The 17,157-nt window shown below is 42.0% G+C and overlaps 1 protein-coding gene across 3 annotated transcripts in view; it reads left to right on the forward strand.

The window, feature by feature from the left end:
- Positions 1-5,715, forward strand: part of LOC141177147 (N-acetyllactosaminide beta-1,3-N-acetylglucosaminyltransferase 3-like) — a 189,161-nt gene extending 183,446 nt beyond the window's left edge. For all 3 annotated transcript variants that reach the window (XM_073660439.1, XM_073660440.1, XM_073660441.1), the window contains one exon: positions 619-5,715. In XM_073660439.1, the coding sequence (XP_073516540.1) occupies positions 619-1,782 (1,164 nt within the window). In that variant the 3' untranslated portion in view covers positions 1,783-5,715. The remainder of the gene's footprint in view (positions 1-618) is intronic.
- Positions 5,716-17,157: the final 11,442 nt, after the last annotated feature.

The following is a 17,157-nucleotide window of genomic DNA, read 5'->3' on the forward strand; positions in this document are numbered from 1 at the left end:
TTACTGGGCCTGGCCGTGCCCTGGCAGATAAAATAAGTGCAAAAAATATCATATGAGGTATTAGTTGATATTTTGGCCAAAATACGTAAGCTTGCAACCCATCGTCAAGGGTCCTCACGGTTTTGCGAGTCCCTACTCTAACATTAAAAACAGACAGCATAGCCAGAACAATAGACAGAATTTTTAGAAAATAGCAAAAGGCAATGGTACTCACCAGCCAAGGTTTCAAGAAAAAATGCACACCAGGACATGGCCGGCCCCCTTTTGTTAGAAGGAGGTAACACAGCTGCAGAATGCTGATGAACAATCGCCTTCATCGCCCTGCAGTAGGGTGCAATTCACACACTCGCGGCACCGTGCCCAGCCAGCATCCTATTACACGCCCCTACTATTCGACCTCCCATATTTCAGTTTAGCACACCCACAAAAGGTCTAATTATTGTAACTGTCTTCATGTATGGAGGCTGTAATACAGGTGCTAGAATGTCAGTACCCTATGGCAAATATGAAAAGGGCCTTACTGCACTGCAGAACATAGATCTAAGTGGAATGACCACAACACCGTTGTCACAGATAATGCTATTATATTAATGTATATTTTTTCTGTATATTTTTCAGATGCCAAGCCTTTCAAAAAAAAACACGATAAAACAATGTTGCCAACTAATTTTTGGATTAACAGTTGGTGTCTTTCTACTGCACTTCCTTTTTGGATCAAACAACCCTAAAATTCCTAATGAAAGAGATTCAGAAGATGTGCCTAATACTTATCACTATCCAGCCACTACAGAATTACCACCGGTCATATGTACAGAAAACATTTCTGTTTACAGCATGCCAACTTTTAATGGCGAAACACAAAATTTTAAAGATTTTCTGGTTTATCGTCATTGTAGGGCCTTTCCATTGCTACTTGACTCTCCCATGAAGTGTGGTGGACCTCATAATGAAGATGTTTTTCTTTTGCTAGCTATTAAAACTGCCCCTGGAAATTTTGAGCGCCGTGAGGCTATCAGGAGAACATGGGGAGAAGAAAAGACTTATAATGGTGCAAAAGTGAAAAGAGTCTTTCTTAGTGGTGTCCCAAGGAATAAAGAGCAAACAAAACGGATGATGCAGTTGCTGTCCACAGAGAGTGAAATATTTGAAGATATTGTGCAGTGGAATTTTGAAGATTCTTTCTATAATTTAACCTTGAAGCAAGTCCTTTTCCATCATTGGCTTGAACAGAAGTGTCCAGGTGCTCAATTTATATTTAATGGAGATGATGATGTATTTGTCCATACATTAAATGTTGTAACATATCTGCAAAGTACAGAAATAAAAGGCATGAAGAGACATCTCTTTGTTGGGGCACTGAATGAAGGGATGCCTCTAATCCGTGAGAAGCACAGCAAATATTATGTCTCGAAAGAGATTTTTCCTGCTGACTCATATGACCCCTACTGTGGTGGTGGAGGCATTCTTATGTCCAGCTTCACGGCCTCCTCTATCCAGAAGGAATCTCAGTACATCCCATTAATTCCAATTGATGATGCTTATCTTGGAATGTGCCTGAAGAGAGCAGGGCTAGCACCACAAAATCATGAAGGAATACGCACCCTTGGGATCAGAGTACCAAATAATATTGATTCTTTTGATCCCTGCTTTTATCAGCATATGCTCATGGTCCATCGATTTATGCCCTATGAAATGTTAATCATGTGGAAATCGTTACAAATCACAAAACTTTCATGTTTAAGTCAGTCAAAGACAGTGTTAAACGTGACTAAATTTAACTGAGTGTCCATAAATGTGAAGTTATTAGCTTTAAAGCAGAGTTATCTTGAAAGAATAAAGTAGCAGGTGTTTGAATTGTATTTGTTCAGTTTTCCAGTATAATGGGTTGTCTGGGATTATAAAAAATGTTTGCCTTTCTACTAGAATTATTAATACCAATTTAGTAATCAAAATATGCCATAACTTTGCTCCAAATGTTCCAAAAACTCCTCTGTAAAGCAAGCCAATCAAGAGGTGGTGTAAGGAGAATAAAAGTGCCCAATGTGTAAAACACTTGCACTATAAGTTTGACTCAAGATATAAGTAACTCAACCAAGAGGTCACGTACAATGCCTAAAATGTCACACTGTGGGAGCTACTGTGATAACTTTGATGAATTTTCTCCCATCGTAATCTAGTTTTAACCTGCCTAATCTAAAACCGCAATATAAATCTCCACTTTATTGTGTTTTTCAGTGTCAGGTATTGTCACTCATCCATACTAAAGAAGCACTGCAATCAAAATTTGTGTCATTTTTAATAAATTGCAGACATCATACCACTATGCACTTACAATTGCTCATTTTGCCCTTCTACCCAGTAAATTCTTCTCTTTTCTGTTAGATGTAGGACATCACGTGATTAAAACTGACTAGCTGAATACTTCTAAGCTCTTTGTAGAAGCAGGAAGTCTTTTTTCCTTGCATGAGTCATCATTACAACTACAATTTTACTTCATTGCAAAGTCCCTGGCAGGGGGGGAGGAGCATAGCAGCTGTGTCAAGAGTTGAAGAGGGGGATGACTCATGCAGGGAGACTTCCTTTTTCTACATAGCACTTAGAAGGATTCAGTTAGCCTGTTTTTAATCATGTGATGTGACCTAATGGAAAAGAGAAGAATTAGCTGGGTAGAAAGACAAAATGAGCAATTGTAAGCACACAGTGCCATATAATATGATTGTAATATATTAAGAGGAGAAAAACTTTGATGGAAGAAGTGCTTTTATAAGGATAATGGGACTGAGCCTCAATATTAGACAAGGGCTAAGTTCACATGAGCGTGTTTTCAGTCTACGCTCTGTATGCAAAAATAAACCACACACAGACAGCACTCCGATCTATGTTAATCAAAGTGGTAGCCCACCTCAGGGTTTTTTTTTTAATGAACTGCCTGTGTGTAAGAAAATAAAATGCAGCAGGTGCTAGTCTCTTCTGATTTTGGATGAGGAGACTTGCCTTTAAATTTCAATGCAAGAACTAAAAAAATGAATTTCAGACAAACACCATCTATACGGCATCCACTTTTAATGAATGCATTGAAAAGATTCCATAGTAAACTGGATTAGATATTTTATATTTTTTAATTGTGGATGTAAAAACGGGTGTCATAAAGTTGTCAAAAACGGACAAAATGTACCACCATTCATAACATACAACAGATGATTTCTTTCATATGCTCTTGAGAACTTAGCTTAACCCATGGACAAAAGTTTTTACTTTCATTTTGGCAGCGTGAGTACAAAATCTGATAGGATTTTCTACTAAGGGAGGGAAGGAACTATTAGAGAGCATACTGTGAGAATGGCAAAGTAGTATTTTGGCAGGATTTGGTTCGTTTTGCCATTCTATTGACTCGCTGCAGTATAGAATATGAAGAACGAATTTAAATATTTATTTTACTCATTACATCACCAAAAGGAAATCACAAACATTTTGAACTAATCTGCTATATAATCCTATAGGCAGCGAATTAGTGGAACATAAATCAGGCGAACATTTACTTCATCTACTGCCAGGAGCCTGATTTACTTCACGCAGAATTTTGTTATTATCAGTAATGAGATATCCCTGTGTATAATACAGCCCATAAAAAAAAATGGAATAGGGAGCAGCTTCTTCTAAAACTGCAAGAGAAGGACGCAAATTCTTGTAAAGGGTTAATCTACAAAAGAAATGAATCTGAGTCTCTCACTGGTGGTGTAAGCCACAGCCACAGCACACTGAGGAGAAGGCTGTGTGACAGGATATACATCAGTTGCTGTTGCTGTTTCTTGTCTTCTGCTGCTCCATAATACACATGAATCCATCTTACAAAATGACATCCAATGTTCAGATAACAGAACTGATGTCCCTTGTGTCTACATGCTGCACACTCGCAGGCTCCCTTCACACAGTGATATCACCTAGGTCAAAAGTAGGAAGTCTCACACAGCAGTAACAATAGTGAGATAGTGGATAGCCAAGTTTAGTTTAACAATATCCTAATTCTATATATTTGACATATGAAATTTATAGTAAATAACTATTATAATAATTTATAATTACGGCACATTTACACCCAAAACATAAAAATGTTCATTTATTAGTTTAATAAAAGTTAGAAAAGTAGTTAAAATTTGGTAATTGTATTCTTTTACTTACAGAAATAATGGCATTTTCTCTATTTATTTGTGACAGCTTTGCAGTACCTAATTGTAAATCTGTGTTTTTGTTCGATAGAACAAGCTGTAAAACAATAGCCAGACCTTCAAAGTATTAGCAGTTTCTGAGTACATACTTTATAGGTGGCAAACAATATGTCGGAACTTTGTTTTCAATGTTGAATAAAAGCCAATATCTCTGTTAATAAAAGTAACAAAATTACCTAAATTGGTCCCTGCTTCAAGATGCAGCCCCACACTGTAAGGCCTAATTAAGATGTTACCCTATTTTAACATTCATATTATGTTTGCAAGTGACGGTGGGGTCAACTGCAGGTTTAAAGGAAATCAATCTGTCCCCAGGTTTTTGCTACCACATGTGAGAGCAGCATGGTGTAGGGGCAGAGACCCTGATTCCAGCAATGTATCACTTTGCTGTTGAGTCGATAAAATCACAGTTTATCTGCTGAAGATCTACCAATTTGAATGCATGCCAATTATTAGATGTGCCTAATACATTAAGGGTGCGTGCCTCTTAATGAATTAGGCGTATTTTACTGCAGCAACCCGATTCATTAATTCTGGCTTACACAACACCAGTCTTAATGAATCGATGCCGATATCTCCTTAGTCAGCATACCTGAGAGGATTGATAGGAGAAATGTGGAAGAATTCTTTAAAGCCTGGTTCCTGAAACGTTTTGGCCAAACAAATCCTGTCCTCATTGTTTTCTATTAAAAGTTGAAAGGACACTCCAAGTTCTTATGCACCCAAGTCCTCTCCCCCCACCTTCCCGATAAGCCATTGCCACCGGGATTGGTTCTCATCAAGCTGCTACATTTTAAGTATCATGACACCCCTGAAAAAAGCAAGAAATCATCCTGGCCATACTATTGAGGGCAGCACTTATCAATATACACGGATTTCTTTATAGCAGTCCAGAAGACGAGGATGTATGCTTTGGATAACCCCTATGCCATGTTAAATCTCAGAGTCATGGCATTGGAGGAAATTGGTATCTTTGAATTTCCTAAAGAGGTATCAGCAAAGGAGATATGTTCAACCGGGTCTTGGCTGTGACTTGGTTTGGCTGTTAAGTAAAATATCTTTACCGGGTATGTTTAGATTTGACATAAAATACAGGAAGTTTTGGTAACAAATGTTGCACAAGTGGTGCAGTTTGCTCAGGATTTCTGTTCAACTGTTAGGCATGTTACTTGCAATGGCTCCTATCTACTCCACCGAATATTATTGCAACAAAGTACGCTCACTCCTGTTTTATTTGTCCCTATTGTGTGTTCTTGTAAATGCTGTAATGTTTCTCTAATTCAATAGACAGGGTGATGTTCTTAGCTATATTCATTCAGGACTTCTCAAGACTGGACTTGGAATTTCCACAATTGCTCTGGATTGGACTTGTTCCTAAGAGAGGGGTGGGTAGGCTTAATGTTTTACTATATTGTCTTATGGTTGTTGTGAATTTGTATCATTGGAAAATACCAGAAAATGTTCAATAAAAATGGCTGGGAAATAATAAACCTGAATCAAAAATTGCAAAAACAATGTCGTTTTTAATTTGTGTGGAACCGCACTTACAAAGGTGATAGCAAACTGGGCAGCCAAACTCAGAATACAGGGAATTACCATCAACCCTTATCAAGACTGGCTGATAATGGCCTCTTTAAGAGAGAATAACCATTTCAAGGTCACTGTCAATTTTCTACAGCAGCTAGGCAGAATAAAAAAAACTGGGAGAAATCAGATGTAATCGCTGGTGGAAGTTTGATAAGAAGTTGATGGTCCAACCCAGCAGTCACTGTTGATCAATACACACCCTAACTAATATTTGAAGCCCATCTACACTTGTCAATGCAAGCCACTTATAATCATCTGGAGAGTCAGATGTCCTAACATGTAAAAGTACTCATAGCATTTCATAAAACAGGTTGAGCCATTTATATGGATACACCTAAATTAAATGAGAATGGTTGGTGATATCAACTTACTGTTTGTGGCACAATAGTATATGGGAGGGGGAAAACTTTTCCAGATGGGTGGTGACCATGACGGCCATTTTGAAGTCAGCCATTTTGGATCCAACTTTATTTTTTTAAATGGAAAGAGGGTCATGTGACACATACTTATTGAGAATTTCATAAGAAAAACAATGGTGTGCTTGGTTTTAATGTAACTTTATTCTTTCATGAGTTTTTTACAAATTTATGACCACTTATAAAATGTGTTCAAAGTGCTGCCCATTGTGTTGGATTGTCAATGCAACCCTCTTCTCCCACTCTTCACACACTGATAGCAACACCGCAGAAGAAATGCTAGCATAGGCTTCCAGTATCCGTTGTTTCAGATGCTGTTTCAGAGGCCCGCTCGCTGCAGGAGTCATTCTCCTCAGCTCCTCTGGGTTAGTATTGGGGGCATCTTATTGACGCCTCTATTGACGCAGCTTTATGTCAGCTGCCAATACAAGGCGGACATGAACCTCAACCCTATTACCCCACTTACCACCGCATCAGGGCAAGTGGGAACAGAGAGGCTATGCACCAGAAGTGGCGCATCTTATGGATGCGCCATTTCTGGGACCACTGAGGGCTGATATTATTAACTTGGGAGGGGGCAAGGTTCCATGGCCCCTTCCCTGGCTGTTAATATCCGCTCACAGCGGTCTGTTTGGTCTTTGCTGGTTAGATTTTATAGGGGGACCTTACATACATTTTTTTCTGGGGTCCCCCTGTAACCTAGTCAGTTAACGCTAAGCAAACATCTGTGAGCTGTTATATATAGCCAGGGAACATCTTTGGCCAATGGCCCCTTCCCTGGCTAGCAATATCAGCCCCCAGTGGTCGGCTTTGACTCTGCTAGTTATGAAAAATACGTGGGAGCCCTTGCCATTTTTTTATTTAATTCATTTTATTTCATTTATAAGAAATCCCATGCCCAGTGTACTTGTTTATGACGCAGCACATCAATATCTGTAGCGGAGACGCTAGTCTCCACTACAGATTTTGACTAATTGAAATGTCATTACATGCGGTGCATCTGCATGTACTGACAAAACAAGTACAACATTAGAATGCAGCGAAAATATGCTGCGTCTAAAGTGCTGGTTGCTGATTGTGGGAAGGTAGCGGCTAACCAAACAGCTGTGAGCTTACCCATAAGGCTATGTGCCCACGATGCAGAAATGCTTAGGATTTTTTCCTGAGCGTTTCCGCATCTCCCTGGCAGAAAAAACGCATTCGGATTGTACATGCGGATTGTACATGCGGATTGTACATGCATTTTTCCTGCCAGGGACAAGCGGATGTGAAGCGTTCTTCACATGCATTTCCACATGCGGGTTATCAAGCGCTTTCCAAGCTATTTTAGCATCACTTGGAAAGTGCTTGTCAACTTGGTTACACTATATAAATCCATGCAAACGGAATTGTGTTTTTTTGGTCACCTCATCCCTGCAAAGCAATGTAATAACTTAAAGCATCTTCTGCACTCCAAATTGGAATCAATAGATATGTCAGCTCATTGCACAAAAACACCCAAACTTTCACATTTAGACCCATCAACAGAAAAAAAAGAATAAAAATGTTATGGGTCTTGGAAAATGGCGACACAAAGCAAAAAAAAATCATTTATTTTTACACAATATTTAGAATGTTTTTTAATCATTGAGATAGAAAAAAAAAAATAGATGCATATTTGGTATCCTCACAATCACACTGACCTTAGCTATGATGTTTCTAGGTAATTTTTACAGCTCAATGAATTCTGTAAAAACAAAACCCACAAAATAAATGGCGGAATTGCATTTTTTTTTAAACATGTCGTACCACTTGGAATTTTATGTGGTAAAATGAATGGTATAATTGAGAAGTTCAACTCGTCCTGCAAAAAACAAGCAGAGGAAAAAGGGGATGAAAAACTGAAAATGCAAAAGCGAAAAATTATTTCTCTGCCAGAACAGATCTTTTTTCTTTTTTAAATTCGTTTATTAAACAGCAATAATAATAATAAAAAAAAGTACACGTTTTGTATATAACCAATATAACGTATACACACTCATCATAATAGTTATAACAAAACAGCACGTTTGTATAATGAGTTATTTGTATAAACTTCAATTCCACAAGTCCATATTCTTTTGTGAGGCTTATGGAACAATTGAGTAATTAAAAGACTCATTATTCAGATTTAAATATGTTTGGTTAAACATACAGTACAGACCAAAAGTTTGGACACACCTTCTCATTTAAAGATTTTTCTATATTTTCATGACTATGAAAATTGTACATTCACACTGAAGGCATCAAAACTATGAATTAACACATGTGGAATTATATACTTAACAAAAAAGTGTGAAACAACTGAAAATATGTCTTATATTCTAGGTCCTTCAAAGTAGCCACCTTTTGCTTTGATAACTGCTTTGCACACTCTTGGCATTCTCTTTTGATGAGCTTCAAGAGGTAGTCACCGGAATTGGTTTTCACTTCACAGGTGTGCCCTGTCAGGTTTAATAAGTGGGATTTCTTGCCTTATAAATGGGGTTGAGACCATCAGCTGTGTTGTGCAGAAGTCAGGTGGATACACAGCTGATAGTCCTACTGAATAGACTGTTAGAATTTGTATTATGGCAAGAAAAAAACAGCTAAGTAAAGAAAAACGAGTGGCCATCATTACTTTAAGAAATGAAGGTCAGTCAGTCCGAAAAATTGGGCAAACTTTGAAAGTGTCCCCAAGTGCAGTTACAAAAACCATCAAGCACTACAAAGAAACTGGCTCACATGAGGACCGCCCCAGGAAAGGAAGACCAATAGTCATCTCTGCTTCTGAGGATAAGTTTATCCGAGTCACCAGCCTCAGAAATCGCAGGTTGACAGCAGCTCAGATTAGAGACTAGGTCAATGCCACACAGAGTTCTAGAAGCAGACACATCTCTACAACAACTGTTAAGAGGAGACTTTGTGCAGCAGGCCTTCATGGTAAAATAGCTGCTGGGAAACCACTGCTAAGGACAGGCAACAAGCAGAAGAGACTTGTTTGGGCTAAAGAACACAAGGAATGGACATTAGACCAGTGGAAATCTGTGCTTTGGTCTGATGAGTCCAAATTTGAGATCTTTGGTTCCAACCACTGTGTCTTTGTGCGACGCAGAAAAGGTGAACGGATGGACTCTACATGCCTGGTTCCCACCGTGAAGCACGGAGGAGGAGGTGTGATGGTGTGGGGGTGCTTTGCTGGTGACACTGTTGGGGATTTATTCAAAATTGAAGGCATACTGAACGAGCATGGCTACCACAGCATCTGTCAGCGGCATGCTATTCCACCTGGTTTGCGTTTAGTTGGACCATCATTTATTTTTCAACAGGACAATGAACCCAAACACACCTCCAGGCTGTGTAAGGGCTATTTGACCAAGAAGGAGAGTGATGGGGTGCTACGCCAGATGACCTGGCCTCCACAGTCACCAGACCTGAACCCAATCGAGATGGTTTGGGGTGAGCTGGACCGCAGAGTGAAGGCAAAAGGGCCAACAAGTGCTAAGCATCTCTGGGAACTCCTTCAAGATTGTTGGCAGACCATTTCCGGAGACTACCTCTTGAAGCTCATCAAGAGAATGCCAAGAGTGTGCAAAGCAGTCATCAAAGCAAAAGGTGGCTACTTTGAAGAACCTAGAATATAAGACATATTTTCAGTTGTTTCACACTTTTTTGTTAAGTATATAATTCCACATGTGTTAATTCATAGTTTTGATGCCTTCAGTGTGAATGTACAATTTTCATAGTCATGAAAATGCAGCAAAATCTATAAATGAGAAGGTGTGTCCAAACTTTTGGTCTGTACTGTAACTCAGAATGATACAATACATCCAACATAACTATCATATTCTTAAAGAACGAAAAAACTAAGACTACCCTGCTGCCAAGAGCGATTTTGACATTGTTAATAAAATTATGATACTATCAAGTGTGAGTCAATGTACAGTATACTTTACAACAGCTATTATAATGGTACCGGACCATTATCAATGTGTTGATATAGTAAGGTGAGATGAGTTACACACATCCCAAATCTTATTGAATTTCCCCAAGCAGCCTCTATTCTGATACATTGTCCGCTCGTAAGGTATAATTGAGTTTACCAGCTCAATCCAAGCTCTAAGAGATGGATGTAAATTACCCATCCAGCGTAGGGCCAATATTTTCCTAGCTAAGAAAAGCGTCTCCCGCAGGAAAATTTTAACATGATATCCCCATATCTCTTCATCTAGCACACCAAATAAGCATACTAATGGATTAAGAGGAACCGGAGTAGATATAAGGGAGGTTAACAACGAGGTTACCTTGTTCCAAAAGGATAGGATAACTGGACATCTCCACACCATATGTATAAAATCCGCATCCATTGTATGGCATCTTAAGCATTCTGAAGTTTGAGACCGTCCCATTCTGAATAACCGTAATGGGGTCAGGTATGATTGGTGTACTATATATAATTGGGTCATTTTGTTATCAGCCAATGGGGACACCTTGGTTGGAGATTCAAGAATCTCCTCCCAATCTTCATCTTGGATATCAGGAACGAGGAGTTTCCATTTTTCTCTTACTGTCAATAAAGTAGAATCAGTACTCACGGACAACATGTATGTATATAAAGTGGAAATAAGACCTTGGGGACCTTGTGATTTGAGGATCCCTATTAAAGGGAAAGACGATATTGTTTGAGTTGTATTTATGTTACGTAAGTGTGATTGAATTGCTAATCTGAGCTGTAGGTAGCGAAAAAATTGGGGCCTAGGGATTCTGTATTTAGTTTGTACCGTGATCATATAAATCTTTAACCAAGGAAACATTATGTGAGATCCAGAATTGATGAACGGGTGGTATAGTAGCACTGGGAAGTAAGTATTATTCCATAATGGCATTTCAGCTATGATGTCATCAAGGCGAATCACTTTTTTAATTTGTCTCCAGACTGATCGTGCCAATCGGAGTAAGGGTAATAATCTAGGGGTATTAGCTTTATCTGTTTCTAAAAAAAACAACAGCAATCGACTTTTGCAGCATGGCCAAATGGCTCTCCGAATTAGGTAGGTAATTACTGGGCATCCACTTACTCAAAGCTTTGATTTGCCCAGCCAAATAATACAAAAAGAAATCTGGCAGTGCTGCTCCTCCCATTTGTTTAGATCTATGTAAGGTGGACAATTTAAGTTTGGGTCTAGTCTTCCCCCATATAAAGGACAAGATTAATGAATTTAGATTTGAGAAGAAAGATTTAGGAATCAATACTGTACTATGCAGGAGGGAATAACTGAGCTTTGGAAGTAGAATCATTTTAATCAGGTTTATACGTCCTGAGACAGATAACGATAATTTACTCCAAATGGCAAATTTAAGCTTGGCGAGTTCTAACAACGGGAGAATATTAAATTGTAAATCGAGTCTGCTGTGTTTTGGTATATTTATTCCTAGATATTTAAAATTAGATACAATAGGCAGTGGGGATAACGTTTCAAGGTGATCCATTGGATCCTGGGAAAGAGGATTACAGCGGATTTATCCCAGTTTATGTATAATCCCGAATATTTACTAAATTTGTCTATAGTGGTAATCACATGTGGTAATGTTTCCTCTACTTTATCCATAAATATCACCATGTCATCTGCATATAAGCCAATAGTGTCTAAACGGTCTGCTATAGTTATACCCATAATGGCTGGAGTGGATCTTATACGTATCGCTAGTGCTTCGATTGCAAGAGCAAAGAGGGCAGGAGAGAGGGGACATCCTTGACATATTCCTCTTGCCAAAGAGAACGACCCCGATATAGAATTGTTTATAATTATTCGGGCTTTTGGTTTCATATATATTGCGCTAATCCACTTCCAAAATTTAGGACCGAATTCATATTTTTGTAAACATGCAGATAAAAAGGACCACTCAATGGAATCGAAGGCCTTAGCTGCATCCAGCGAGGCCAGGGCCCATTTATTATCTGGCAACAGAGAACTGTACTGAACTACTGATTGAACTCTCCTGATGTTAATAGATGTATTCTTCCCGGGCATAAAACCGGTCTCGTCTGGGTGTATTATTTCAAGTATCACAGAGTTTAGTCTAGTGGCAAGGATTTTAGTGAAAATTTTGTAATCCACATTTACCAACGATATGGGGCGGTATGACTAGTGTTGAGCGAGCATGCTCGACACTGCTCGGTACTCGCCCGAGCATCTCACTACTTGGGATGTTCGGCGAGCACCGAGCATTTCCGGGTTACTCGGGCGGGAGCTCGGGTTTCCGCCCTGCACGTTTGGCGCTCTTTACAGAGCCAATGAACATGCAGGGATTGCCAGCCAGTCACTGTCATGCCACAGCCATGTTGTTTGTGGGCATTACAGTGATTGGCTGGCCGCACAGCGTCACCTCGAGTATTTAAAACCGGGCGCCGCCATCTTGGACACAGTCGCTCCTGATCAGACATTGTAGGGAGAGTGCTGCTGACCTAGGGAGAGATTTATACTGCGAAATAGGTAGTGTAGGGTCTCTAAAGCCTGCCAAATCAAACAAACAGTCCTTCTCAGGACTAATATCCATCCCAGATATCAGGCAGGCAGGCAGGCTGTATAGGAGACGCAGTGGTTATACCAGCAAACGCTGCATTACAGTCCTGTGTGCTCCTGCTGATCAAATTGCTAGACTTATTCCCCGGTCTCAGGGGCCAAGAAAAATCTTTTTTTTTTCATCTAAATCCTGTATTTTTTTCTCTTCCTCAGTCAGACTGTCCAAATACGCGTCTTATTAACCTTTTGGTATCCCCCCCCCCCCCAAAAAAAAAAATTGAGTGTGTCTGTGACTGTTCAGACACCAATATATCTGTTTAAAAGAGTCTGGTGTAGGCCAGAAAAATATAACTGTGGTTTTGCAGTTCCACGGGTCAAATCTCTGTATTATCCTGTTTTTGACATTTTTTGCCGTAAAAAAAACAGTAATAGTGTCTCCCTGATTGTTCAGACACAAACATATCTGTTTGAAAGATTCTGGTGTAGGGCAGAAAAATATAACAGTGGTTTTGCAGTTCCACTGGTCAAATCTCTGTATTATCCTTTTTTTGTCATTTTTTGCCGTAAGAGAAAACAGTAATAGTGTCTCCCTGATTGTTCAGACACAAATATATCTGTTTGAAAGATTCTGGTGTAGGCCAGAAAAATCTAACTGTGGTTTTGCAGTTCCACAGGTCAAATCTCTGTATTATCCAGCTTTTGGATTTTTTTCCGTAAAGAAAAACAGTAATAGCGTCTCCCTGATTGTTCAGACACAAATATATCTGTTTGAAAGATTTTGGTTTAGGCCAGAAAAATATAACTGTGGTTTTCCTCTTCCACGGTTCTAATCTCCTTTTTGTTATCCTTTTTCCATTGATAGTGCGAGTGTAAGCTATTTTACTTCATTTACAATGGGCAAGGCGCGTGGCAAGGGACGTGGAACTGGACGTTCTGGTGATGGTGCGTGTAGAGGACGGGGCCGTGGCCAAGGTGAAAATGTGCCACAACCAACAGCCACATCTTCTCGCTCCCAGTTCTTGACCGAAGTACTAGGGAAGCACACAACAACAAGACCACTATTGCGAACTGATCAGTGTGAACAGGTTATTAATTGGATAGCAGATAATACTTCCAGTTACCTGGGCACAACCACCTCCGGTCTGTCTTCCACACGGTCAAGTTTTAGTAGCCGTGAGTCTCGACCGCATACTCCTCCTCACCCTGATGCTCCTTCCTCCCACCATGCCGAGTGTCGTCAGACAGCAAATGATCCCACACTTGGACACTCTGAATAGCTGTTCACTGGTCCATTTCCATATTTGTGCCCCTCGCCTGCTCCGCTTGAAGTGGTGGAAGAGGAGATCCCATGTAGCGATGCCCAAATATTTGAACAGCCACAGCTAGAGGAAGTCGACGAGGGCAATTTGTCACAAGAGGTGGACGATGATGAGACACAATTGCCACGAAGTGAGCAGGAGGATCGTGGTGCGCAAGTGGAAGAGGAGGAGGTGGTGGATGATCTAATAACTGACCCAACGTGGCAGGAGGACACGCAGAGCGAAGCCAGCAGCACACAGGGGGAGGGAGGAAGAGTACCCCAACAGGCAGGAAGAAGCAGTGTGGTGTCCGCAGACAGAAGGCGGGCAACTGTTCCCCGTAACACCAACACGAGGGACGTTGCCAGTACAACCGGTAGGTCTTCCAGAGTCTGAAATTTTTTTAAAGACTCTGCTGATAACCCCAAAAAGGCCATTTATACCACCTGCCATGCCAGCATCAGCAGTGGTGACAAAACTACGAGCCTGACCACCACCAGCATGATCAGGCACATGGCAGCAAAGCACCCGACTTGGTGGGGTGAACCCCACGGTCCACGACCATTGTCAGCGGGTGTCACCACTGCTTCTTCCGCTGTTGTGCGTGTAATAGAAACCCCTGTTGTGCGTGCAAGGCAATCCCCTGTCCATACTGCATGCAAAGATGTCCCCTCCTCTCAGTCTTCACTTGTTATGGCAGTTTCTCAAGAAACAGTATCAACGTCCACGTCCACGTCCCACCGCAGTGTTCAATTGTCCATATCCCAGACCTTTGAAAGAAAGCGCAAATTCGCAGCCAACGCCCCACAGGTCACAGTCATAAATTCGCACATTTCACGACTGCTTGCGTTGGAAATGCTGCCTTTTAGGATGGTAGAGACGGAATCCTTCCGCAACCTTATGGCGGTGGCCGTCCCTCAATCCCCAGCCGACACTATTTTGCCAGGTGTGCCATCCTCGCACTACACAAGCACGTGTCCCAAAACATCTGCCGTGCCCTCAACAACGCAGTTACTGGGAGAGTCCACCTGACAACGGACACGTGGACAAGTGCTTGTGGCCAGGGACGGTACAGCTCCCTGACGGCACACTGGGTAAACATAGTGGAAGCCGGGACCCAGTCGGACCTTGGGACGGAACACATCCTCCCCACACCGAGGATTGCGGGCCCTATGTCAGTCAGAGTTGCCCCCACAGTGTACAGCTCCTGCGTATCATCCTCCTCCTCCTCCTCATGTTCAGCCTCCATCTCAGATATCACCACATCAGTTACAAGCTGGAAGCACTGCAGTACTGCCTCAGCTAAGCGGCAACAGGCTGTGCTGAAACTCATAAGCTTAGGTGATAAACCTCACACTGCTTGTGAGTTGTGGACAGCTGTGAAAGAGCAGGCAGATCCGTGGCTGAGACCGCTGAACCTACATCCAGGCATGGTCGTGTGTGACAATGGCCGTAACCTGGTGGCGGCTCTGAGGTGAGATCACACACGTACCATGCCTGGCTCATGTGCTTAACCTCGTGGTTCAGCGGTTTCTTAAATCGTACCCCAGGTTGCCAGATCTGCTCGGCAAAGTACGCTGCCTGTCAGCTCATTTTCGCAAGTCGGCTACAGCTTCCGCCGCCCTTGCTGTGTTGCAGCAGCGTTTGCAGCTTCCGGCACACCGACTGGTGTGTGATGTCCCCACACGTTGGAACTCTACCCTCCACACGTTGCAAAGGATTTGCGAGCAGAAGAGAGTAGTTGTGGAGTACCAGCTGCAACAAGGCCGTCGATATTCAGGTCAGACTCCACACATAAGACCTCAGGAGTGGACCTGGATGTCTGACATATGTACCTTCCTGACAAACTTTGAGGAGTCCACCAAGATGGTGAGTGGCGATGACGCCATCATTAGCGTCAGCATCCCACTTGTCTGTCTTTTGCAACGCTCTCTGCAGAGAATTAAAGATGAGGCATTGCAGCCAGAGTATGATGAGATGGATCAAGAAGCCGTAGCGGGCGATTACACACAGCCCAGCCTCATCTCATCCCAACGTGCATTGGGGGACAATGAGGGAGAGGAGGAGGAGGAGGAAGAACAGGAGCTGGTATCATGCGCTGTAGACGGTAGTACCTGTACAACTGTCATACAGTCGGTTCAGCGTGGGTGGCCTGAGGACAGGGGGGAGGAGGAGGAGGAGGAGGAGGAGAGCATGGTCAGTCGTCATCTTGGTGAGGACACGGAAGTCTTGCCCGGTACCAGTCTGGCACACATGGCTGACTTTATGTTACGCTGCCTTAACCGTGACCCTCGCGTTGTCAAAATGTTGGGTGACAGTTATTACTGGTTGGTGACACTTTTAGACCCCCGCTACAAGGACAACTTTCACTCTCTTATTCCTGAGTTGGAGAAGTCTACAAAAATGTGGCAGTATCAGAAGGCCCTTGCTGCAGAACTGTTAAAAAAATTCCCATCTGAACACGCTAGCGGCAGAGGTCACAGTTCGTTGACCAACCAAGGCGTACAGGCGAGAGACACGCAACTCCAATCCAGCAGAGGCATTCTGGGACAGTTTTCTGAGACCCACCCAGCTTTCAGGCCCTGAGGCATGGGGTACTCTCACAAGGAGTGGAAAGCTTCAAAAGATGGTGAGGGAGTACCTTGCCGACCGTACCAGCGTCCTCCGTGATTCCTCTGTGCCTTTTAATTATTGGGTATCCAAGCTGGACACTTGGAATGAACTCGCTCTGTATGCCTTGGAGGTCCTGGCCTGCCCTGCCCTGTTATTGTTTAGTGCCGCTGGGGAAATTATAACTGATAAGCGCACTCGCCTGTCAACTGACAATGCTGACAAGCTGACCCTTATCAAAATGAACAAGGGCTGGATTGGGCCAGACTTCTCATCACCACCAAATGACAGCAGAGTAACATAAAGTCAAATCCACTGTGCTATTCGGGAGGTGTATTCCCATGCACCGCTTCACACCCACACATGGGTATACGCTTCCTCATTTCGGCTGTATTTTGCTCTTCTCCTTATCCTCAGCCTCCACCACCACTATACCACCAGCGTGACCGTGGTCCGTGTTGCCAGCATTGCAAGTTCCTCTGTCCTAATTTTTGCCAGC

Source organism: Phyllobates terribilis, unplaced genomic scaffold (assembly GCF_046119375.1).
Source record: "Phyllobates terribilis strain yellow unplaced genomic scaffold, ASM4611937v1 Scaffold_1__5_contigs__length_1240528914, whole genome shotgun sequence".
In the NCBI taxonomy this organism is placed as follows: domain Eukaryota; kingdom Metazoa; phylum Chordata; class Amphibia; order Anura; family Dendrobatidae; genus Phyllobates; species Phyllobates terribilis.